The sequence below is a fragment of the Perna viridis genome, chromosome 12 (assembly GCF_037379345.1).
Source record: "Perna viridis isolate PV_CMFRI_1.1 ecotype Kerala chromosome 12, ASM3737934v1, whole genome shotgun sequence".
Taxonomy (NCBI): Eukaryota; Metazoa; Mollusca; class Bivalvia; order Mytilida; family Mytilidae; genus Perna; species Perna viridis.
The window spans coordinates 13,457,111-13,484,147 of record NC_142456.1 but is presented as its reverse complement, the minus strand read 5'-3'; the positions used below and the strand labels follow the sequence as shown (position 1 = coordinate 13,484,147).

General features: G+C 31.9%; 1 protein-coding gene across 2 annotated transcripts; it reads left to right on the top strand.

The window, feature by feature from the left end:
- Positions 1-506: 506 nt before the first annotated feature.
- Positions 507-24,256, top strand: LOC148601277 (solute carrier family 25 member 36-like). Of its 2 annotated transcripts, none has more exons than XM_088554231.1 (7): positions 507-666; positions 12,116-12,364; positions 13,485-13,562; positions 18,915-19,015; positions 21,095-21,161; positions 21,624-21,892; positions 23,228-24,256. In XM_088554231.1, the coding sequence occupies exons 1-7, from the start codon at positions 623-625 to the stop codon at positions 23,449-23,451; spliced, it is 1,032 nt and encodes a 343-aa protein (XP_088410357.1). In that variant the 5' UTR covers positions 507-622; the 3' UTR covers positions 23,452-24,256. The 2 variants fall into 2 exon arrangements, with proteins under 2 accessions (XP_088410357.1, XP_088410355.1); XM_088554229.1 differs by lacking the exon at positions 507-666 and adding an exon at positions 8,202-8,815.
- The last annotated feature ends 2,781 nt before the right edge of the window (positions 24,257-27,037 follow it).

Below are 27,037 nucleotides of genomic sequence, written 5' to 3'. Positions count from 1 at the left end.
GAAACAAACTTTTTAAAAAAATCCATAGAACTCGCCCCACCCCCTAGAAAATCAAGTGATTGATCTACGCCCTGGAGGGCCCATTAATTAGGTCAAATGTATTGCTGACTATTATCATTATCCACGAAAATGTCTAAATATAGACGGTAAATAGAAAATTATACAGCAACTAAAATTATATAAATTTTCATGTTCATAAGAAATGATCGATTTTCTGTTTGTAAACAAGACAGTCAAAGCCATGCAATGACCTGCTAACCGATTTCTGAAGGTCACTTGTCCATGCAAACTGGTCGTGAGCGGAAAATAAATATTGTCCGGTATCACTAACAACCGCTTCAAATTGGGAAGTTCGTGTACCGTTTAAATTAATTTTTTGTAGTATCATTTCATCAATTAGCATAAATAAAGTTAATTGCTTTCTTCTTTGTTCATTTGGACAAATTTGACGATGCTAAACTAATTATTTCGACGCATTTCAGTAATTAGGTACGTCTTGATGTTATTATTTTCGGTTATTAGTCGCCTGATAGGAAAGCTCTGGAGGAGTTCCAAGTAGGAAAATTTTCAAACATCAATAGAGAATAGTGTTGGGATGTAACCAGTAAAATACTTCATAATAATGTCGGGTGCTGAATCTATAGGCATACATCTTATTGCGGGAGGGTAAGCTTATAATAAAATTGCTAAAAATCAGTCCGATAAACTTTCGAGACTGGACTTACAAAACAAAACATAGTATGCACATTTGTTGAGGTCGTTGTTATCTCATAACAGCTGATTATGTCGATTTAGTATTGATACTTGTAAGTGAATTGTTCATGTTATGACTCTTGACTTTCCAATATTTATTCCATTAAAATGTTTTGTACACTCACATGTTTTTTTAAGGATGATAAAAGTATCTTTAGTCGATAGAGTATAAAATACTAACTGAAAGATGCATGTCAAGTGATGTACAGAGCTGGAAACAGGGGTCTAAGATGAATTTTCAAACTTATTTAGTACATGTACAAACTTCATTGTGCAATGTACATTGTTGTACATATACATTTAATGTGAGGATGGTAAATGCTCCCCAAGAAACATGAATTCAAACACCTAAGTCCTGATTTAATTTTTGTGATTGGAAAAATATGTAATGATGTACAGTTTTTATCGTCCTTATGCATTCTCCTGTTGTCATTGTCTGAAATATGTATGGGCCGAAATGTCTAGCTTTGGTAAAGAACTGTGGGTTGTCATGGTCTGAAACGTCTTAGGGTCAAATTGGTTGGTAGTCATTGCTAGTAATTTTGATAAACATTTGGGTGCCATTTTTGACCATCCCTATCTTAGAAAAAGCTCAGATTCAATTTGTATTTATTCATTGAAGCTAGTTTATGTTTCCTAGACTTGTGTGGTCCTCCATTGCATTTACCAAGTATATGAAAATGAAGCTGCCATTATACTGTTTTAAGCTCCCAATTTTACATGCAGAATCTGCAACGCCAGATATTGATGCATTTTCTGCTCAAAAGTATGCAGGACCCAGTTGATAATACAGCTATTTATGCTTCCTTCGAGAGTGTATTAGCCGAGTCATTGGATATGTACTGGTTCAGATAATATGGTACACAGCAAACAGGAAATCATTGGTTTTAAAGGAAATTTGTTTATCTGGAGTTGTTTCTTTCAAAATTCAAGCTCAAACCCCAAAGAATGACATTCACTTAAGAAAGTTACTACTATTTAGATATAAAAATTCTTCAGTTTATTTTTTTTTAAGACAAAATTTGTCAAATTTTGAAAATCAATGATAAATTGAAAACAAAGATATAGCCTATAAGTCATGATTTTGAGAATTGGTGTATCACTAATGTATAGTTACATGTATATGTACAATGACCATATTATGAACACAATGTACATGTACATTCATGTACTACAGCATGTAGATTTTTCAAAATTAATTTTTTTACATGGTTTTTTAATCTTAACTAGAATTATAAAATGGAAATAACCTGAAACAATTAGTTCTTTGATGAAGTTTGTCATAGAAATCCCCCCCAAAATAAATTTGTCAGGCTCTTTGAACTCATACAGTTTTCAACTGTCCCAAAAAATATATCTAGGTACATGTCATGCATTGTACATGTTCATTGTACAATGGTAGTACATCATATGAGCCATTTGAGTCCTGAAGACCAAATAGCCAATTGCAAGGACCCAAGACTTCCCAAATATCCTTAGAGGATAATATCATACATGTACATGTAGTCTTTAGAAATTACTTGTACATACAGCAATACATGTACTGTAAGTGCTTGCCCACTTAGCTGTTTAAATTAAAATTGATAGGCATGTGCAAGCTAACTAGATTAGGTCTCACTAACCACTTCTTACGTTTCCATTACTTTACATGTTTTATTTTTTTCTCAAAAATTTACTGTGAATTCCCAGGAAAAATGATGTCTTTAAGGTGTGTACCATTTCAAAGCTTGGAAAATAAGGCTTTCAAAATCATTATACAATAATTGTAGACATTTTCCAAAAAGTTGACTTGTGTAAAGTGATACTCGAAATCCATGTTCAAGAAATACCCCAAGCTTTTAATTCCTGAAATTATTAATAGATTAATCACAAATTACTTATGTATACAATGTACATTTTTGTATGGAATCTGGTAGAAGGCAATACATCCCAAGAGAGGATAGAAAATGTACATGTAATACAGTCTTTCCGAAGGTTCGTCGGACCGTTGGATATCACTGGTTAAAAAGTGACAGGACCGGTAAAAAAATCCAGAACGCCAGACCGAAAGTTGGTGAAAATTCTGATGTTAGTTGTTCTTGTTACAGGTCAAAATGGACGGTAAAACTTCGTTCAGTCCTGAAAATAGTATGTCATCACAGGACAGAATGTCCTGAAAAAAAAAAAGACTGAACCTTTGGAAAGACTGTAATATACATGTATAAATGTACATGTACATTTGGATGCAATCTCAAAATATTAGTGAAGAGTATCATTATTTACTCTAAAGAAAGTCACTTGAAAATGAGAGAAAATTGTTTTTGAAATCAATATTTTATACTCCACCAAACATTAACAAACTACATGTAAGTGAACTTATGAACAATCATACAATGTACATTTGTAATTTATCAGACTTAACAAATTTGTACTACTATTAATAAAAAAGATAGAATCTCCTGGGTAGCCAATTCTTTGCTTCAATGTGGGAAACCATCGCTTGCCAGCTCGCCAAATACGAGCAGATGTGTAATTTGGCGAGTTCTCATTAGCTTACACTCATCAATTTGGCGACCGTCATTTGATTGGCGAGTTCCAATGAAAGTTAACCAGCCAACAGCTTATTTCGTTAAATATCCCTTAACATCATACATTAAAAATATGTTCCCTACATATTAAGAAGTTTAGCTTGAATATGTTTAGTGAATTTTGCACAATATTATTGTCTTGTAAAGCATTGTTTACGATTTGCCATTTTAATTTCCGGTAAACGGGATGTGCCAAAACCTATGTGACGGTCCCAATCTCGTATTAGTAGTCAAACGAAATTATCTTGGTAATTTATGAAATGTTACCTTGCAAATTAGTTGTTATTGTCAAAATAAAAATGAACAAGAAGCAAATGATAAACATTTTCTTGTTTCATGATGATTCTGTTGAAATATAATTTTATTTTTGAAATGAGTTCAGAAATGGAGTACTCTAAGTACTTGAAAAACTTCAACGTGAGGGAATATTCAAAAATAGAAAAGTTTTTGATAAATTTAGAAACGAATGATAGATAGTTGAAGAAAGAAGAAAAAAGACAGAAGATAGTCAAATCCAAGAGAAAACAAATGATACTACAGACAAAAAAACAAGAAAAAATTGGCTAGATGAATTTCTATTTGGCTAGCAAGATCAATATTCCACTAGCCAGTATGGCAAGTTGTGAAAAAAATGGTTTCTCACACTGTTGCTTGAACATTCATTTTCTTTTAAACTATTATTACATGTACCTGTTTTTGGTTTTGGAGAATTAAGATTATTTATATATAGGTATATACATGTAACTGTCCTTACCAATTAAGAGAAAGAAATTTAAATTGTTAAAAAAACATTACCACTATGCTTTTGTATACCTTCAATTAAAATTAGGCAACCCAGGACACAACTATTGCTCAGCCAGAGTTTTATATTTTTGACAGCATGCCTCAATTAACGATTTTAGTTAATTAGATCAATGGACCTTAAGAGTTCATTTGTATTAACATAGGTTTATTAATCAATTTTCTAATGACTATAAAAATGAAACCATAAATCAATAACATTCTGGGAAATAAGAAAAAACAAATACTGTATTACAAGTTGAAAGAATGTCCCTAATTGTTAAAAAACACAAAATCTACTGGTATTTTTCATTGTAGTTTGTATAATTTGATATGATGGTGAAATAAAATATAAAAATGTAACTGAGTTAATATTTTGTGATATTCAACTTAACTCATGAAGAAACCTTTATATCATGACTGCTTTTGCAGCTATGCTGACAGTGTCACTGTGACACAAATTGCACTCATGCAATAATGAATAACCTTTTTGACAAACCAAGTTTTTTGTGTTTTAAATCTGGATTGTACTGGCGGGAACTGGATAGAACCTGTTATATGTGTTTTGACTGGATAAAAATAAAACTGGATATTACACTGTATATTCAGTTCTTATGAAGTAGGAGCATATGTTTGTTTTCACATATGTTTATACATTTATAGAACTGCATAAATCTGCAATATCTTTATCTAAAAGATTGTAGGTCTTCAATCAGTGCCGTTAAAGCTGTTTGATCAAAAACTTGGATGAATTTGAGGGTGCAGGCTTCTCGCACATTTATTTAGAAGACATTCTCAAGTCTAAGGACACTGTGCCGTTATTGGTGCATTGTTTACTATTCTTAACAGGAATTATACATCAAGATGAAATTAGCCTTCTTTTAATAGGAGAGTAATTATAACAGTTTTAGGAACAGTTTGGTTGGGAAAATTTCAATGATGTATTCTAAGTTGAATGATGAAGAGGAAGGGATTCGTGTACCTGTTCAGTTTGAGGTTAAGAAAAGGTGGTTTTCCCTTGAGTCTGCCCACTTTATTGGTGGAAGGTCAGTTTGACATTAATTAAGATACATGTACATGTTTAAAATTTAGATTTTATGGTCGATATTGTTTAAATGTACAAATGTACATGTACAAAAAAAGTAGTCTGTACTTAAATTTTTTCAGCTATTAATTGGCCTACTGACCCAAACCATAAATTCAAATATTTTTTTTCTTGTAATTTAGCATAATTCTGTGTTATTCATACTGCAGAAATAAACTGTTACCAGTTATAGAACTGAAGACACAGACAATGTAAGGAAAAACTACATGTACAATGTACATTAATGCAAAGTTATCTGGATGCATTTTCCCATGTAATGTTGCAACCATATTTTACTGTGTAAGAACACCTTATATTTTGAAACATAAATGTTCAAACTAGAGCATTGACAGAGCACATGTACATGTATGAGTGAGTGAGGGGGGTTTAACATCCATGACTACCCTGTCAGGTCCTGCATGGACATTTAAAAGGTTTTATACATGTAGGTCAATATTGGTCATACTAAAGCATGTCTGTCAAGTAACCTTAAACAATTAGTTCTTTGATGAAGTTTGTCATAGAAATCCCCCCCCAAAATAAATTTGTCAGGCTCTTTGAACTCATACAGTTTTCAACTGTCCCAAAAAATATATCTAGGTACATGTCATGCATTGTACATGTTCATTGTACAATGGTAGTACATCATATGAGCCATTTGAGTCCTGAAGACCAAATAGCCAATTGCAAGGATCCAAGACTTCCCAAATATCCTTAGAGGATAATATCATACATGTACATGTAGTCTTTAGAAATTACTTGTACATACAGCAATACATGTACTGTAAGTGCTTGCCCACTTAGCTGTTTAAATTAAAATTGATAGGCATGTGCAAGCTAACTAGATTAGGTCTCACTAACCACTTCTTATGTTTCCATTACTTTACATGTTTTATTTTTTTCTCAAAAATTTACCGTGAATTCCCAGGAAAAATGATGTCTTTAAGGTGTATACCATTTCAAAGCTTGGAAAATAAGGCTTTCAAAATCATTATACAAAAATTGTAGACATTTTCCAAAAAGTTGACTTGTGTAAAGTGATACTAGAAATCCATGTTCAAGAAATACCCCAAGATTTTAATTCCTGAAATTATTAATAGATTAATCACAAATTACTTATGTATACAATGTACATTTTTGTATGAAATCTGGTAGAAGGCAATACATCCTAAGTGAGGATAGAAAATGTACATGTAATACAGTCTTTCCGAAGGTTCGTCGGACCGTTGGATATCACTGGTTAAAAAGTGACAGGACCGGTAAAAAAATCCAGAACGCCAGACCGAAAGTTGGTGAAAATTCTGATGTTAGTTGTTCTTGTTACAGGTCAAAATGGACGGTAAAACTTCGTTCAGTCCTGAAAATAGTATGTCATCACAGGACAGAATGTCCTGAAAAAAAAAGACTGAATCTTTGGAAAGACTGTAATATACATGTATAAATGTACATGTACATTTGGATGCAATCTCAAAATATTAGTGAAGAGTATCATTATTTACTCTAAAGAAAGTCACTTGAAAATGAGAGAAAATTGTTTTTGAAATCAATATTTTATATACTCCACCAAACATTAACAAACTACATGTAAGTGAACTTATGAACAATCATACAATGTACATTTGTAATTTATCAGACTTAACAAATTTGTACTACTATTAATAAAAAAGATAGAATCTCCTGGGTAGCCAATTCTTTGCTTCAATGTGGGAAACCACCGCTTGCCAGCTCGCCAAATATGAGCAGATGTGTAATTTGGCGAGTTCTCATTAGCTTACACTCATCAATTTGGCGACCGTCATTTGATTGGCGAGTTCCAATGAAAGTTGACCAGCCAACAGCTTATTTACTTAAATATCCCTTAACATCATACATTAAAAATATGTTCCCTACATATTAAGAAGTTTAGCTTGAATATGTTTAGTGAATTTTGCACAATTTTATTGTCTTTTAAAGCATTGTTTACGATTTGCCATTTTAATTTCCGGTAAACGGGATGTGCCAAAACCTATGTGATGGTCCCGATCTCGTATTAGTAGTCAAACGAAATTATCTTGGTAATTTATGAAATGTTACCTTGCAAATTAGTTGTTTATTGTCAAAATAAAAATGAACAAGAAGCAAATGATAAACATTTTCTTGTTTCATGATGATTCTGTTGAAATATAATTTTATTTTTAAAATGAGTTCAGAAATGGAGTACTCTAAGTACTTGAAAAACTTCAACGTGAGGGAATATTCAAAAATAGAAGTTTTTGATAAATTTAGAAACGAATGATAGATAGTTGAAGAAAGAAGAAGAAAGACAGAAGATAGTAAAATCCAAGAGAAAACAAATGATACTACAGACAAAAAAACAAGAAAAAATTGGCTAGATGAATTTCTATTTGGCTAGCAAGATCAATATTCCACTAGCCAGTATGGCAAGTTGTGAAAAAAAATGGTTTCCCACACTGTTGCTTGAACATTCATTTTCTTTTAAACTATTATTACATGTACCTGTTTTTGGTTTTGGAGAATTAAGATTATTTGTATATAGGTATATACATGTAACTGTCCTTACCAATTAAGAGAAAGAAATTTAAATTGTTAAAAAAGCATTACCACTATGCTTTTGTATACCTTCAATTAAAATTAGGCAACCCAGGACACAACTATTGCTCAGCCAGAGTTTTATATTTTTGACAGCATGCCTCAATTAACAATTTTAGTTAATTAGATCGATGGACCTTAGAGTTCATTTGTATTAACATAGGTTTGTTAATCAATTTTCTAATGACTATAAAAACGAAACCATAAATCAATAACATTCTGGGAAATAAGAAAAAACAAATACTGTATTACAAGTTGAAAGAATGTCCTTAATTGTTAAAAAACACAAAATCTACTGGTATTTTTCATTGTAGTTTGTATAATTTGATATGATGGTGAAATAAAATATAAAAATGTAACTGAGTTAATATTTTGTGATATTCAACTTAACTTATGAAGAAACCTTTATATCATGACTGCTTTTGCAGCTATGGTGACAGTGTCACTGTGACACAAATTGCACTCATGCAATAATGAATAACCTTTTTGACAAACCAAGTTTTTAGTGTTTTAAATCTGGATTATACTGGCGGGAACTGGATAGAACCTGTTATATGTGTTTTGACTGGATAAAAATCAAACTGGATATTACACTGTATATTCAGTTCTTATGAAGTAGGAGCATATGTTTGTTTTCACATATGTTTATACATTTATAGAACTGCATAAGTCTGCAATATCTTTATCTAAAAGATTGTAGGTCTTCAATCAGTGCCGTTAAAGCTGTTTGATCAAAAACTTGGATGAATTTGAGGGTGCAGGCTTCTTGCACATTTATTTAGAAGACATTCTCAAGTCTAAGGACACTGTGCCGTTATTGGTGCATTGTTTACTATTCTTAACAGGAATTATACATCAAGATGAAATTAGCCTTCTTTTAATAGGAGAGTGATTATAACAGTTTTAGGAACAATTTGGTTGGGAAAATTTCAATGATGTATTCTAAGTTGAATGATGAAGAGGAAGGGATTCGTGTACCTGTTCAGTTTGAGGTTAAGAAAAGGTGGTTTTCCCTTGAGTCTGCCCACTTTATTGGTGGAAGGTCAGTTTGACATTAATTAAGATACATGTACATGTTTAAAATTTAGATTTTATGGTTGATACTGTTTAAATGTACAAATGTACATGTACAAAAAAAGTAGTCTGTACTTAAATTTTTTCAGCTATTAATTGGCCTACTGACCCAAACCATAAATTCAAATATTTTTTTTCTTGTAATTTAGCATAATTCTGTGTTTTTCATACTGCAGAAATAAATTTTTACCAGTTATAGAACTGAAGACACAGACAATGTAAGGAAAAACTACATGTACAATGTACATTAATGCAAAGTTATCTGGATGCATTTTCCCATGTAATGTTGCAACCATATTTTACTGTGTAAGAACACCTTATATTTTGAAACATGAATGTTCAAACTAGAGCATTGACAGAGCACATGTACATGTATGAGTGAGTGAGGGGGGTTTAACATCCATGACTACCCTGTCAGGTCCTGCATGGACATTTAAAAGGTTTTATACATGTAGGTCAACATTTGGTCATACTAAAGCATGTCTGTCAAGTGAGGAAACGTGACATGGATTTTAAACTTGTAAACATATCTGAGGGGTAAGTGTATTTGAAGGCCATAGGTCATATGTTTCCATCTTAGTGTTCTACAGTAAGGGATACCGAACTATCAAAATTTTATCTTGTTTTCATTATGCCTATTTCTATATTTTCATTTATGAACATGTTCATGTAGAATTTACAGGAAGAAATTCAATTAAATCACATTTATGTTGATACACAAAATTTTGTATAAATGTAGTCTCAGGGATAAATAATTGCTTGTTTGGAAGGTTAAAGATATATGTCCTCAAAGGTGGACCAGGATAGCAAGGGTTAAACATTGAATTTTTTGTTCTGCTGACTGGATTCATATTGTTTGGAGGCAGGTCAGTTACTTGTTTGAATTCTGAGGCATTTGTCCTATTGTGCTCCAAGGAATGACCCATTTAATTTTTTGAATGGGGAGCAGGCCAAGGGATTTATTTAAGTTTTTATGGGCGAAAGAAAAATTGAGCAGCATCAGAAGTAAAGTACATTATTTTGCATCCTTTGAAAAAATTCTTATAAAACTTTTTGGAATGGTAATATGTGAACAAAATAATCTGGCTTGGAAAGTGGCCAAAACAAATTTTCCTTCATGAAAATCCCAGCCCCTCCCACTCTGCCAGATAACGAAATGATCTGCACCTCATACTAGTAAAAATTCACTAAAGTATTAAAATGGCTACTCTTAGTATATAGACTTTTTAAATGAAGATCTAAAAGTTGTAGTTGCAAACTTTACCAGGGATAGCAAAACTAAGAGCTCTCCTTTGAAACTAATATAAGAAAATGTTCATTATTATCATACATGTACATGTACATACATGTAGGGGATCTTGCTTTATTTAGACATGCATTTCGAAATAATGAGGAATCCTCTTCTGATGTAGACATTTATTTTTCTTGACAGTACAAAAGTTAAATGTATTTGAAATGTTTATGTACAGAGTTCCAGCTTGCAAATAAGTAAATGATAACTTTAAAATTGATGTTTCAATATCAGAGAAATGTATGGTTATTAACATTGAGAGGTCACATATTTGATCCAGATCTGAAGCTGATCAATACTAGCTCTATAAATAGAATCAAAACACATTATCAATGATGGATTTAGTTTTGATGTATCCTGTTGATTATTAGGGATGTCCATTACATTGCATGACATGCTGTTTTGTTTACTGACAAAGCAACTATGAACTGGTAGCCCCCGTTTTTTACATAAAAAAAAAATCACAATTTTTGCAGCATTTCATGAGCACTTTCATTTGGTAATGACTGGGTAATTGCTTGGACTATTTAGACTTTTGGTTCACTGTCCAATGTATATCTCAGCAATATGATTAATGTGCTTTTTCCCTCAAGTAATCGATTACATATGATTACATGTTATTACTACCAAAAAATGTAATCGATCACAGATGATTACGATTATTCCATCCCTGTGTGCTACATTAATGTACCATGCATCTACTGTGGTACAAATGTACATACATGTACACACGAGATCAAAATGCTGAGATGGATGTTTGGGAAAAGGACATAACCTCCATGACAGATGTAGCTGATAACTAGTTTTGTAAATAACAGTTCAGTCACTTTATGTAACAAGATCGTATAGTTTTCATATTTTTTTTTTACTTTATCTTTGGGCTTACACAAACTTTCTGTGACCTTAAATGTTTTTTAAAATTTTGAATAGTATTACCAAAATTTTTGCATTTACTGTCATATTTTATCTGCCGATTGGGGCAACAGTGTCTTGTGTTATTGAAATGTGCATATTCGGATTGAAGATTACATTCTTCATGTTTTTTTTATTTGTGTTTTTACCTGTATCATGAAATCGGTCATTTTTATATTTTTGGAAAGAATGCATAGTAGCAACACAGCTGTTCTTACACAAGTAACAAAAATAAACTTGCACATTTATTACATGCAGCATGCATGCTGTCACATCAAATCCTTACACTGCATGTAACTGAACAATACATGTACTCTTACAGAGAGTAACCATAGCACAGCCCTTTCTGATACAATATATATCAAAACTCAATAGGCTTTAAAAAAAAAAACCTAAAATACAACACCCACCAGCACCTTATTGGCTCTGAGAAGAACAATAGTTTGAATTATCCTTATGTGACAAATTTTAATGTTCATAGAAAAAAATAAACATTGATGATTTTTAGATTCCTAAGAAGCTGAACTACATGTACATGTAAATACAATTTAAGATGTACTTTAATGCTGAGAGTCTTTTATAGAGTTTTAAATTCTTCTGTTTTAAATGGAATGTTTTAATTGGTAGTTTTTCTGGAACCACAAAAACCACAAACATTTTTAGTATTTCATTGGTGATATTTGAATGAATGACATATCTCCTATTCTGTTTAGTGTTTGATGGGTGATATTTTAATGAATGACATATCTCCTATTCCGTTTAGTATTTCATTGGTGATATTTTAATTACACCTCTTCTCTTAGTTTTTAGTATTTGATGGGTGATACAATATTTTAATTACACCTCTTCTCTTAGTTTTTAGTATTTGATGGGTGATACAGTATTTTAATTACACCTCTTCTCTTAGTTTTTAGTATTTGATGGGTGATACAGTATTTTAATTACACCTCTTCTCTTAGTTTTTAGTATTTGATGGGTGATACAGTATTTTAATTACACCTCTTCTCTTAGTTTTTAGTATTTGATGGGTGATATTTTAATTACACCTTTTCTCTTCTGTTTCAGTGTTGGAGGCACTGTTGGTGCTATTGCAACATGTCCACTAGAAGTTGTAAAGACTCGTCTCCAGTCATCAATGGCTCAATTTCATCCAGCATACATACAGTCACATACTACGACATATGTGCCTAAATCTCTAGTGACTAATGTGCATTTATATACTACTAGCGGAACAACTGTTGCTGCTGATGCTCATATACTACAAAATGGTTATCGTCAGCCAAAGGGGCATGTTAGCTTAATGCATTGTCTCAGGTAATATGTTAACCACTACCCAGTGTCAAGTGAGAATGGTTTTGGGTTGTCAGGGGTAAAAATTAGGAAATACAAGCTGGGAGCCCAGACCATATGTTTGTTAAGTTTTTTTTATGCTCAACTTAATTTTACTCAAAAGTTAGGTAGCCCAGCTCAAAGTCTAGTAACCATGGGCTACTGGGTGATTGTTAACTTTTATCCCTGGTTGTGGAAATGTGCTTACTTACAATGGAAAGGTGTTGAAATTTATGATTTTGGCTAGCAACTGAAATTTTTTTTTGTGTACAGCTTGATTGATCCATTTATTACTCAAAATCCAGTATACCACTTGCAGACCTGTCTTCCCACCATAAGGCAGTTATGTTTCCAGATATATATTTGTATCCCTTTAAAGTTTTTTTGTCAGATTTATACAGTAAACCCATACAGCAAGGTAAAACAAAATATTCCTAATATGTAAAAAAACAACTTAAAGTGTTTTATCAAATACAAGAAATAATACAGCATACAACAAAGATTTGAAAGCTTTTTCAAATGTACATTGTACATGTACATGTATTGGTTATAAAAAATGCTTGCTAGAAATACATGTACATCAGTCCTTTTCTTCAAACTTCTCAATGACTAGCCTGAATATAGAGGACTGTATAGGATTCAATTAGCCTGAAACAAGAAATGTACACATCATTTCACTAGCCTGAATCAATTTTTACTAGCCTCATCTTTGGGCTTTATGGCTAAAAGCAAGCACTGTGTACATGCATTCAAATAAAAAGTCTACGAATTAGAAGAAAAATGCTTTTCAGCTCAAAATGAGTTAGGCCATCCTAAAAAAATGTTGCTGTTTATCGACTTTTACAGGTGAGTAGGTAGGTATGTGATTTTTTTCCATAAATGTCAAAAAGTGAAGCCAATGTGCTGAAAATAGAACAAAAAAATTGTCTTGGATACAATTAAAAAATAAATTTGAATGGGTAGGCTTAATGAGTAGGTCGATAAACAGCAAACAATCTTTCAAGGTCAGTCTTAGATGAATTTGTGAAATCTTAAAATTTTCCTGAAACTGTCAATATAAGTCATGAAGCTTTAACATTTATTCTGTTTTTTTTTTAATTTTCAGACATATTGTACAAACAGAAGGTGTTAACGGGTTATTTAAAGGTCTCGGTCCAAACTTAGTTGGTGTAGCACCCTCGAGGTATGTATCAATAATAATCTTAAGACTGATTGATTGATTGTTAGGGTTTGACGCCCGAGCAGCAATATTTTAGCTATATTCAGGCGATGAACATAAAAAGGATGATAAAATGAAAATGAAAAGATGAAGAAATGAAAAATAGGATGGGACACAAGGATAATAGGGTCAACAAATTTTGATTGCCATTAGATAAAGGGAGGGATGGGTAGGGATAATCTAAGGACAAATTGGTTTTTAATTTCAAAGATTCTGTTGGAATACTAGGTTTGTTGAGAATCATTCTGTTGCTCTGTAAACACACATTTTCTTTTGAGTACTCAATCAAACGTCACACAAACCATTCTTGGTGGATCCATCTTTGTTGTCATTAAGTTCTGGTGTCTCCATTCCAGCAGTTGTCTCCTATATGATTAGGTCATTTTTTGTTATTTGCCGTTTATGATAATGTATAAAAGGCTGTGAAACCCAAAAAGTCATTAAAAATCCCCAAGTCAGTCAGACTGGAAAATGTCACAAGAACTATCAGTGAAGCTGATGAGGGGAAAGTTTTGTCTGAATATTGACATTTTTGAAAAAAGGTCGGAATTTCTCTACAGTGAAGGAAATTACATGTAAGTCTCTATAGTTTGGCATGTCTTTTTTAGTTTTGATTTTTTTTTCATTATTCCTGACAAGAGCAGTGATGTTGTCATCTTACTTGTATATAGGGACAATAAAAAAAATCAGAGGGCAAAATTATACATCAATTAACTGTTCACTACATTCTGTAAATATCATTCCTAGATTTTTGGAGCATTTTTGAACATAAAAAAAAATACACGCTACTTTGTCAAAAAATTAGTTAAGGCAAGGTTTTGTGTAAAATTCTGATGTAGTACATGTACTTATGTATAAGATCTTTTAAAGTTTACATAAAAACATCCCTACATCAACAACAGTTTTAATTTTAGTACTTCCTTGATTTGTATGTGTTTTTTTGTGTCTTGTGATCATTTAAAACTTGAAAGTTAAAAAAAAGTCAAAGATTTTTGTACTTTAAGGTGTTTAAATATGTTTTATTAATGCACTACAAGAAATTATTAAGAATAAAAAAATAATAAGTCTGTATGACATCATAAATATTTACATAATTTAAATTTTTTGACTGATGAAACATATTGCCATAGGCATTTAGACAGGTATCCTAGGACATCAATATGCAAATACATGTTTAGGGTTGTATAAGAACATGTTTAACTGTTATATTACCCAGATACATGTACATGCATATAACATCAATTAACATTGATACATGTACATTTAACCTGATCAGGCTTAGGTTAAAGGTACTTTAGTCACAGTTGAAAAAGGTCACAAAAATAAGTTCAAGATGCTATCAGTAGTTATTTATTCAAGTCTTTGCTCATTTACTTTTGTTACTTTGTATGTATGATTTTAGTTACTTTATGTTCTTTGTTGTGAATGTCTGTTTTCCATGTCTGGTCTTTGTCCCTGGATTACATTCTTTTGATTACCGCTATAACCATGGTTCCCTTGATTACTCTTTGTAAAAACATTTTTAGTTTGTCAAGTGTCATACACAAAAAATTGCTGTGTAATGAGTAACTAGGAAACGTAGTGGGTTAGAGTTCATAAAATTACATATTCAGAATGCATTATATTGACCAATTTTGAGACTACATGTGTATTTTTGGGGATTTGGCATATGACCACTCAAGATCTATCCATGATATAGACATGAAAATGGTGTAGAAATTTCAAAACATGCAAACAGTATTAGAAGAAAGGGAATCCTAAAACATTTTCCAGAGGTACCGCTGGTCACCACAGTTCTAGACAATGGACATACATTGTACATGTACCAGTACACAAATTACAATGTACAGTTTGTACTATGTATTTTATTATGCCATGGTACATGTACACAAATTACAATGTACAGTTTGTATTAAGTATTTTATTATGCCATTGTACATGTACACAAATTACAAAGTACAGTTTGTACTAAGTATTTTATTATGCCAATCAAGGGCCATCAGGGGCAATAATAACATTTATGTATTTATACACACATAAATATGATTACATTTAGATGTTAAAGTTTATAACCTTGGGAAAGATGTGAAAGTTATCAGTTATGGAGGTATACATGTACATGTATGTAGATAGAACACATGGAATGTGAGATGGGGTGTTCCATTCAAATCTCATTTGTGATAAAAGTTTTTTTAATCATATTTTGTCTGTGCACTCAGATTTTGTGTAAGGCTTTCGTGGAAATTTGTGTTTATATCACTTTGAAATAATAATTGTTCAGTAACGATGAATTGAATATAAGTTCAGTCTTTATTCAATTTCCACAGACTACAGGAAAGTTGTCCATGTCTTATGAATGTATTTGATTTGGAGGTCCTTGGAAAATTTTATATTAGATCTAAGATATTTTCAGAGTTCTTTTTTTTTTTCCCATGAAATTTAAATTGCTTTCAAAAATGTTAATAAAGCTCAAGTATGTATCTAAGGTTTTTTTATTAGGTTATTAAAAAAAATGGACCATAAGCACTGAAATCTATTCATTTAAAAAAATGTTTGTTTACTATTCAATAGACCATAGAAACATTCTTTCCTTGCATAATATTTACTAATGATATGGGTCTGTCTTTTAATAAGTTATCAAGAGGTGAACAATGAAGTTCTTTGGTGTAGTTAAGTATTCAAGTTTTTTTAATGTCTGCATTTTAAATCATGCATTTACATCATTTCTTATTAAAGATTAACAGTACAAAATATCCTTGCCAAAAATTTTCTACCTTGTTTCTGTTATGGTGATTAGGTCAGAAGTGAATAAATGCATACATGTATGGGAAATTTCCATTTATGAATGGGTCACTCAGCTGTGAAATTATTTGTTTTGTATACATTTAATTATTCCAGTAGTTACAGGTCATGAACTCTGCCCTTACAGAGTTCACTGGTTTTGTTTGTTTTGGGGAAGTTTACTGTTTGTGTTGCTAAATTGACCAGGTCATATGTAAAATATTTTGTATAAACAAAATAGGATTAGATTTGTCTTGTTATTACAGTTATAAATAAAGGTCTTCCCTACTTTTAAAGTCTTGTTTTAAATCAGTTTTATGTAAATTATCCATTGAATCATAGATATTGATTTTTGTATTGTAGTCACTATTGTGTCTGTATTAATCAGTTTTAAATGGAGCAAGTTTACATGATATTGGGTGAAGGTGGAATTTTTTGTTGGAGTTATGTTCACTGACCTATTTTTCTCCAAAATTTAAAGTTGCTTTCATCTGCTTTGGTCAATTATAGAGTATAATTTAATTTAGACAGATACATGTACATGTAATTAAACCCAATGTTCACTGAAGACCCCAGCATACTAAGAGAACTAGCTGTTCTAACTGCAGTCAAATTCTTATCAGGGCATTGATGTCCTTGATTTTTTTTTGGACTAAGTTCTACAGTCCAGTTATTTATGGAAGTACTTGTATAGAGAGTAATTTGGTCTGAAATAAGTGTTAAAGTAAGAGGCAATACTCTAGAATATCTTTTTTCTGTTTTCAATGATTATTATAAGCATGTATATGGTCTACATAGGACTGTTTATGGTGAGAAAGTGATTTTCCATTAAAAATTTAAAAAAAAATATTTAGGTTATAGAGGACTGCTCAATGAAACTCTTGCTTATCTTCAGTTGACAATATGCACTTGTTTTTTGAATTTTTACCCCCCTCCCTCTATAATGTATCTCTGACAAGTAACTGTAATTTCACTATGGGGTGAATGCAGTAGTCTGTTATCAACAGAAAGTATGTGTACATGTACCTACAGTAGTTCAATAACTACTTTTCTTATGTGCAATGTTCTGATGTAAAAGTGCTGATTTATTTTTGGCAATAATGCGGTTATCGTAACTATCAATATTGACAGACATGTGGAAGGCATCTCTAAGACTAAATAACAATCATTATGTCATGGTGCAATGGAAAAGTTTGGGTAAAACACAAGTTCGTGCTATTATGTAAGCAAAGGTTGTTATTTTCATGGTCATATTTTTACCTGTAAGCTAAGAAGCAAATAATGATGTATGGTTACTCTGCATTCATGAACATGGCTGTTTTTTTTTCTTGGATCTATGCACTTGCTCATGTACTTCAAAGAAAACTTTTTCAATGAAAGGATGTTTAGTTTTGTTTGTGATCTAAGATTCTATAAGTGAAATAAAACCACAAATGCCTGGTTAAATCTTATTGAGGGTCAAAAACATGTGTACTAGGGTAAATTTCTAAGACATTACAAGTGTGGATTTCAACCTTTTACCTTGAAAAAGTACCTAGTAGTAAATTTATATTTTACTCAGAATGAAATAACTTTGAAGTAACAAAACTTGTTTGTCACATTGGAGAAACCAGGTTTTAGAGATAACAATAAATTTTTGAATTGTGTCAGTAGGTTTAACCTAGTAAGATGCAAGTACATGTATACTGATGTACCTGTAAGTGGGTGTCTCTGGCATTTAGAATACATGGACTTAAATTTTATATCTAGTGCCAAAGATTTCTATCCATTTCTAATTCTGTATTAAAATACAGTGCCCTTTAAATTGAAGAATTTTGTCCAAGTACATTATTGTACATTGCCAAATTCGTTAAGTGTTTTTGTTCATTTATACACTGCATGATTTGTTACCCATATGACTGTTGAATTTATTCTGAAACATGCTTCAAAGCCTGGCCTTTTTTCCATGATTCAACTCGGAAAATCTTACATAACTTAAAAGTGAAGGCCTGAACCTTGTTTTAAATATAACACTGTCACAAAAGTGAAGGCCTAAACCTTGGATTATTGAACTTTGTTTTGCCATTTTTTCCTATAAATTGATGTACTTATGTAACTGTTTAAATACATAGATCACCAGGGGCCTTCGTACTAGTAGACCAGATGCCTTTAAAATTGATGAGCACTTTAATTCTTTTCTCTTTGGAAAGTAACTTCATGTATGAAATTAGACTGGTTTACTGACTTGGGCTACTTAGTGTTGATTAAAAAACCTAACTCATGGTATTACAGGTGTTTTTTTTTGCCTGCTTCTTGTGACCTGTAAAAATTACTTTATTAGTGCTGGTTAGAAAATATATTTTTGTTCTTGAACTGCAAGAAATGATTGCTCCTTGTATTGGTCACAAATATGTATGCCATACTGGCAGCCTTGATTAATTAGGACATACATGTATGTAAGACAAATTGTCCATCCTTAACTTCCAGATAATGAAACTGTCTTGATTGGACAATTGAAATGTTAATTGAACTATAATTCTTTGATTTTCTTTTCAGAGCAATTTATTTCTTTTCCTATGCCAATATGAAGCGTTATCTGAACACTGTGATGAACCCAGAAACTCCTTTGGTTCATATTGGGTCAGCTGTCACTGCAGGTAAGATTCATAAAATGGTCTAAGGGAAATAACTCTATATGAAAAATAAAATTTTTAAAAACCTTCATATATAATGGAACCAAAATGAGTAAAATTATGAACTTAATACAAACAACTTCATAGTCTAGAACAGTTATTTTGTATCCTCAAGCTCAAAAAGTGTCACTTCTATTTCTTTAGAGAGAACAAAATAAAAAAAAAATATTGACTTTTCAAAAAAATGTTAACACATCCCTCTAAGTTTTGTGTGCCATTCAGCTGAGTTTAACTTCAAAAAATGTTTTTGGTCTATTCCAGAGATACTGTTTTGTGAAGGGTTATGTCTCTATATGATGATATCACACAGAGTTTCATTATAAACAGTAGTACTCATTACCTATATATAAAGGTCTTATATTCAATTTTCAAACAAAAATGTGTTCAACCTTTTCATTATTTTTCTCTGGGATAGTCAACGGTAGTCCCTAGTTAAGTATCTTACATCAAAGAAATTCATTGTACATGTACATGTATAACACATATGTAAATTGGGTTAGAAGTTTTCTTACATTGTATACTAGAGCATGGGATATTTTAAGATGTTTGATATGATAAAAGAAATGGGTATTGGCTTTGTCTGTGTTTGTTACATATGTGTACATGTAAGATGCATTCAAAATTGTCTTGGATTTTTTATTTACATGTACATGTATTACATGTACAGTCTTTCAATACATAAACATGATAGTTTGCTAATGTATCTGCACATACATGTATGTAGTGCTATGTACTTGTGTAATGAAAACTAAAAATGAGTTGTTCATTGAAAAAAAATTATACATGTTAAGTTGACACGATGAGAAACAAAATAGTTTTTTCAGAGAGAAACCAAGAAATGCCTGTCAACCTTTGATTGCTATTTATAGCACAGAATTGAGGAAGCTATTTTTAGCTCCAGACGTCCTTGACCAGTGATTACAGGGTAACACTGGTTGGGTAAGACAATTTCAATATTGTAAAATTTTAGTTTTTGGTGTTGCATTGAGGTCATATTTGATTTAGCGCCTTCAACCTGATGGATTTTCTCAATCGATCATTTGTGTGAATTCCCAAGATGGTGCATTAAACATGCAGATGTACTCCATTTGTGCCATTAACATTTGTTACAAAATCTATCCTGTGTGGAATATATACGATATACAAGTATCCACCCACCATCATCGTAACAGCATGATCGCTATGACTCATGCAACATCACAAACTGAGATACAAAATTAATTGGTAAAAATGAAATTTGATTGGAAGATGCATTCTTGGTTATGTGGGAGCCTGGCACAAATTGTCTGTTGTGTAGTTTTATGTATTATTTAAAAAAAAATTGTATGATGTATTTGTATTTGAGCGAGCTTTGAAAATTCTGTCTCAATGTGTATATTATGGGATGCATTTTGCTGATACTGGTTGTTCAAAAGATTTTTAGGCCTGCTGCTAGTGATATCTGAACAAATAAGATTGAATAAACTTAGAAACATTAAGATAGAGGGCATGTGGGAAAGTTTTGTAATAATCAGGGAAACATTTATTATAAAGTAATGTAAAAATACAGTACTTGTAACAAAAATTAAGTTTATCTCAATTCAGATTTTAAACCAAAAAGATACCATTTTGCAGGTTGCAGGTTTTGATTTTTAAGGAATAGATATTCTAATCCTGTCTGTTTTCCATGGAGAAAAAATATATTTTTAAACAATTTAAAACAAATACTAACATTTCTTAGTACTCTTTGAAAATTTCTAACTCATTTTCTTTCAAAATAATTTACTAAAGCTTAAAGCCTGCAAAATGATTTCTTACATGGTATACTGCATTTGTATTCTTTAAAATGTATGATGTTGGCATGAATTTATAGTGAAAATTGTTGACTGATAAAAAAAATAAAACTTTGAAAATGAACTTTTTAAGCAGCATGGAATACTAGTATGTATGTTATTCATTGCATTGATCACATTTATGATATGATTGGATACATGAAAGTTGTTTGTGTGTCATGTGCTAGCCAGGAACTGGACAAACTATTCAAAATTTGTTTTTGTTTTTCAGGGTTCACTGCCTGTACCCTTACCAATCCTATCTGGTTTGTAAAGACAAGATTACAGCTTGACCAGAAGTAAGTATTTACTACAGCCTGATGTTATAATACAAAATTTGGCTTTGAAAAGCCTGATGCAAAAAAAGATTTTTTTTATTTCCTTGTACCTACATATTTTGGTATATTCTTCCACTTACTGCATATAAAGGTTTTCTTAATGTGCATTTTTCATTCGTATACAGATACAAAAAGTTTCTTGATGATCCTATCAATGAAAATAAGGGCAATATGAAACTAAGCATCCTTCACTATCTAAAAATTTGACCATTTGACCATTTGACCTCGACCTTCAAACTTAACTTGAAAGGTCTTTTTTTTTTCTCAAGCAAATCATTGACCGAAGTTGATGTCAGAGAGTTCACATGGAATATGGTATACCAGAAGTTCGGAGGGTTTGACAATTTTTGTTACAACTTCACTGGACAGTGAATGATAATTATAAGCAGGATTTTTAATTGATCATATCTTTGTACATTTCAGGAAGGACAATAATTTAACTTGTAGACAATGTGTGAAAAACATTTACAATACTGAAGGAGTAAAGGCATTCTATCGTGGAATTACTGCTTCATACTTTGGTGTCACCGAAACTGTTATCCATTTTGTGATTTATGAGGCATTGAAAGCTCGGCTATTGGAGTATAACCATTCTGGAATAGATGACGATCGTAATGCTGGTGACTTTGTCAGATTCATGGGTGCTAGTGCCGTTTCAAAGACATGTGCTACATGTGTTGCATATCCACATGGTATGTTCATATTATTTCTTGATTTATATAAACTTATTTGTTGATATATATAAATGTATGACTGCAAAAAAAATTGCTGTTGTATAATGGTATTATGCTTTCTATGTTGTTCGGCATCCATACTCAATTTAGTTTCCAGACTGTTACTTGAGTACAAGAGGATCGATCTTCATGAAATTGTACCACATGGTGTCATACAGTATCTGTACAATAAGTTGAGTTCAAATGAATCTTTCTTTTCAAAGTTGTACGACAAGGTGCCATACCATTGAAGGAATGCTAGGATTAGGGGTTGTGATTTGAACCATGAATTAGAATATGAAAAAGGGCCACTGTGGTTCTGGTCAAATTCTTATATTGTGTCTTAAAATTAAATTGCAATTGAATTTTAGAACTGTATCAAGTTTGAATGGTATTTTTCCTACTTGCCCCTACTGTTTTAATTTTGTTCTCTACATGTATCTAGCTGTGCCATGTGAAGCATTTTATCATGATCCTGACCTTATGAACTTTCAAAAAGAAAATTTTGATAATTAAGTTTATGTGTAAAATTCATGGTACACTGATATGATATGTTTATACCAGGAAGTCATATTTTTATGTCATCTGTTTATACCAGGAAGTAATATTTATATGTCATCTCTCCATTTCAACAACCTATGTATTTGTAAGATATCAGTAAAGGTTAAGAGGTCAAACCATTTGTATTAAAAAAGTAGGTCAGACATAAACCAAAACATGTTAGGATCAAAAATCTGTCTGTGTACATTTTATCATACCTTATCTAAAATGATTTATGTCAACTTCAGTTAAAGTACTTGTATAGAAATTTAAGTAAGTTATCAGTTTAACAGATTTGGAACCTTGTCATGACCGATTGTGTAACAATATAAAATGTACTGTAGTTACAACTTAAGTTTCTGTTATCTTTGAATGTTGTATAGTTGTGACATGAAACTAATGCACTTTTTTTATCACTACCAACATTTATACACAAAGATTTTTCTTCTGGAATAGGACTGTAATATTAAGTGAATAATGTACACTCTTCATATTAAAAAATGACAGTATTGAAAAGTTGTCATCATGAAAAGGGTGCCAAATTAAGTTTTTTTGTCAAAATAGAGTCATGTTGATACTAAGTACTTTGCAACGTCCTTGGTACAATGGTTATACCAAATACTTGCTGACATTTTATATTCTGTTTCCTAATGATTGTCAAATAACCAGTAATATTGCTCTCATGAGTATAAATTAAAAAAATATCTTTCCTTACTTGAGTAGCAATGTTTTCGTTACACAAAAAATTGAATTTGGTCTTTGTTATATTTTCAGAAGTGGTACGTACAAGACTTCGTGAAGAGGGTTCAAAGTACAAAACCTTCCTCCAGACTCTCGCCACTGTGGCTAAAGAGGAAGGATTTCGTGGTCTCTATCGAGGACTTGTTACTCAGCTTATCCGACAAATCCCAAACACAGCCTTGATGATGTCTACATATGAACTAGTGGTTTACATGCTATCAGGGAATGACCATTACTCTGATGATGAGTATGAGTGAGTTTGTCCATCATTTGAGTTCATTTCTAGATACAATCTGTGATACTAAAGACTGATGCTATCAAACAGGAAGCCAAAAATCTGACATTCTAGTCTACCAGTTTCGTGTTGGTGTTAATGGTGGAAAGGGTTGTGATGGTGAATTTCACTTTTTATCAAAGGCAGAGGAACCTTATAAAGTGAAAGAATGCCAACTCTACGATGGTGTTTATATTAATAAGGCCCTGAAGATGAAAATCAATCATTTATCACAGGCTCTAAAAGTACATTACTGTATCAAAATACCTTAGTTTTATGCTGGTATTTTGTGGATAGGGCATTGAAGATGAATTCCACTACTTAATCAAAAGTCTAAAACCTCAGAACATTATACAGGTGTATTAGCCACCTTAATATTGTGTTCATCATTTCATTTAATTTCTGGCAGGTGTAGGGCCTTGCTGACTAGACTTATAAGTAGGTTTTGTCAGTGAATTTAGAACTGAAGAAAATATATGTATTCATTGTGAGTGTGGATGATCTTTTAGAACAAAGCATATGCGGACCAGTCAGTGTGAAAAAAAAAAACATTTGCTGAAATGTGTGATATGTTGAAATATACAATATTGACAATGTTATCAGTATATAATTGTATTTTGAGTTGCTTAAGCTTGTTTTTTTATAGTGGCAACAAAGGTCTGCAAAGCTTTTATAACACTTAGCAGGAAAAAGCACAAACTTTTGTTATGAGTATGTAGTCATTTTCTCACTCAATTGTTGTTACAGTGCTTTGTACATTAGTGAAATAATATTAGAAAAAAAGGGGGGGGAAAAGAAGGAAAATTTGAGGAAAAAAATTCAGCATTACTTTACTTACTACAAATCCACACCATGTTAATCATCATCAGTTAAACACCTATTTGTTAAACTTTACTGCTTACAATTTTAGTATTTTTGTATCAGAGTCAAAATTTTGTAAGTGCTGTAGGCATTGCAAAAATCCACATGAAAAAAAGTGATAGAGTATGTATATGTATGTTTCATCAACCATAAGTTTAAGGAGGCAGACATATGCTAAGAGAGATAACTCTTACAATCAGTGATTCATTTACACCAAAGCCTGTCAAGCATTCGTCAATCAATCTAAATAACTCAAATGCTTACATGTGCTTTTTGTAAACTGGTTTACACAAACATGCAAATGATTTTTAAGAGTTGTGCCTCTTAACCATGGCCTACCTCCTAGACTGACTTGTGTTGTATAATTGTAAGCAATAAGTATTGTGTGTAATATATATTCAACATGTCATTCTTAACAAAATTTAGTCATTATTTTTTAACTGGTTTTATTTTTTAACTATTTAAACAAGTTGGATATAATGCTTGAAATTAAAATTTTTAACCTTTTCAGTGAGCATAGGCATTTCCTTTAACATATAACAAATAAAGGTTTGTGTTTATTTTTTAGAAGTTTATCATCAGAATACTTATTTACTTATTTTGCTCAAAAAGGTAAGATATTTTTTAATGATAAAAAGTTCATCATCAAGTTTTAAGTCCTGCACTTAATATTTTCTTTGAAAATAATTGGTTACAATGGAGGCAGTCACATGACACTCTATGAACATTTAACATATTTCTGAAATTTTTCTGTTATAATTGCCATTAGGGTGAAGCAAAATGGTGGCCTGCATTTGCGGTGCCTAAGGTTTCTTTTATTGTTGGGTTTTCCTCAGTTTCTTTGCTTGTATATAATGGCATACTAGAGTGGACAGGGCAACTAGCAGTTCATCTTTGCAAGCTTGGTAGCAAAGACCCGGTAGAGCTGCAGCAAGTGATTAAAGTAATTACGACTGGGAAAGATTGAAGTGAGGTTTCAAAGTCAAAACTTGAAATTGGAATAGGCAACTGAAAAGGTTATCAAGAGAAGGAAAGATAGAGAGTTGGGCTGGTTGCATTTTTGAGGGGAAACTTGTACAGAATTATGAACAGAAGTGGAGAAGTAGAAATTGTCCATATTGAGACGTGAACAGTGTATTGTACCATTTCCCTGTCAACTCTAAAGTATTAGTTAATACTAATTATTATTTAAGGAGGTAGACCTAGGGTAAGGGATATAACCCTTGAAATCAGTGATGTTTGTATCATATTCAATTTCACCAAAGCCTTTCAAGCTTTCCTTTGAAATAGAATGAAATCAATCACTTCGATGCTTACATGAAATTGATGTAAAATGGTAAATACAAATGTTCCAATGATTAGTAAGAGTTGTGTCCCTTACTCTAGGTCTACCTTCTTAAGTATTTTGTAGATATCTTCTATGAATATGTATATTTTGTACAGATGTTTTTGATTATTAAGAATGAGAATTGTTTCTGTTACAAAAATGTATTGCAAACCTTGAAAAAAATAAAGGTTTAAAAACTTCATGTTATTTCTTTTACTTTTCTTCCTCCATGTCACATAAAACTACTTGTATTCAACTGAGAATAGAGACCAGATGCAAGAAGAAGGTTTAACTCCATGAGGTTAGATACACTAAAAAAACGAGTATTTCCATGTCAAACCCCAACATTTTCTTTCAATTCATAGAGAAAAACAAGCTCACAAAGAGAAAATGGACTCAAATGTTAAAACTTTCATTTGGATTTATCACCTTTTCAAATCACCCAACAGTAATTATATTCCTTCATCCACATCTACATGTACATATGTCTTCTCATAAAATAACATCAACATTTCTTTAGGGGTGAAGGAGCAGTTGCACATAAAAGGTTTTAACATGTTATACACTTCATTTTGATTATCTCCCCTCGGAATCATCCAACAGTAGATATATTCCATCCTGCACTTATCAAACCCAAATTTAACAAAATCCCTTACGTGGTTTAAGATGAGTTGCACTTATGAGGTTTCAACATTGTGCTGTCACGACATTAATATATTTTGAAGTATCATTTACCTGTATTGATTATTTCTCCCGATTGGATTTAAACCACATTGTTTAGTCCGTGAGTGTTCAGGGGCGTAGCTAGGCCTGTTTTATTTGTACGCAAAATTACGGCGAAAGGTCTTGGGGGGTCGCTCAAGGCCCCCAGTGAGTCATTGCATAAAACCTTTATTTCATCTTTAAAATGTGTGTTTTTTATTTTTGTTACTTTTTCCGAAAGTACGCAACTGCGTATTTGCGTATAGGCAGCTACGCCCCTGGTGTTAAAGGGAATAATTTGACCAATATTAACTGTTTAACTGACACTTTCTTATGTTTCGCTTCCTTGCGTTCGCTCTCTCCTGACTGCAAAAACGCAAGTGACACGTTTTTCTGCCGCGCAGAACCGGAGCCTTCCACACTGTGAGTGATCGGACAAACTTCATAATAACTCAACATTTAGTTTACTGAGAACATTGACAAACACTTGTTCATCATATAATCCGTCTATTGTTTGAAATTGACCCAGAACTTGGAGATAAATTATGAACACTTTGACCGGGACCCATTTACCTTGAATGATGTGTTTTCATTAACTTTCCGCGTCCTTGACATTTTAATTTATGATCGTTTCTTGTAAATCTCTTGCAACGTAAGTGCATTATTTGTGTGTATTCTG

Excerpts from the sequence above, each read along its gene's own strand:
- LOC148601277 (XM_088554229.1), top strand. The coding sequence starts at position 8,706 with ATGATGTATTCTAAGTTGAATGATGAAGAGGAAGGGATTCGTGTACCT. Across the intron at positions 8,816-12,115 it reads GCCCACTTTATTGGTGGAAG|TGTTGGAGGCACTGTTGGTG; the intron begins GTCAGTTTGACA and ends CTTCTGTTTCAG. Across the intron at positions 13,563-18,914 it reads GTTGGTGTAGCACCCTCGAG|AGCAATTTATTTCTTTTCCT; the intron begins GTATGTATCAAT and ends TTTTCTTTTCAG.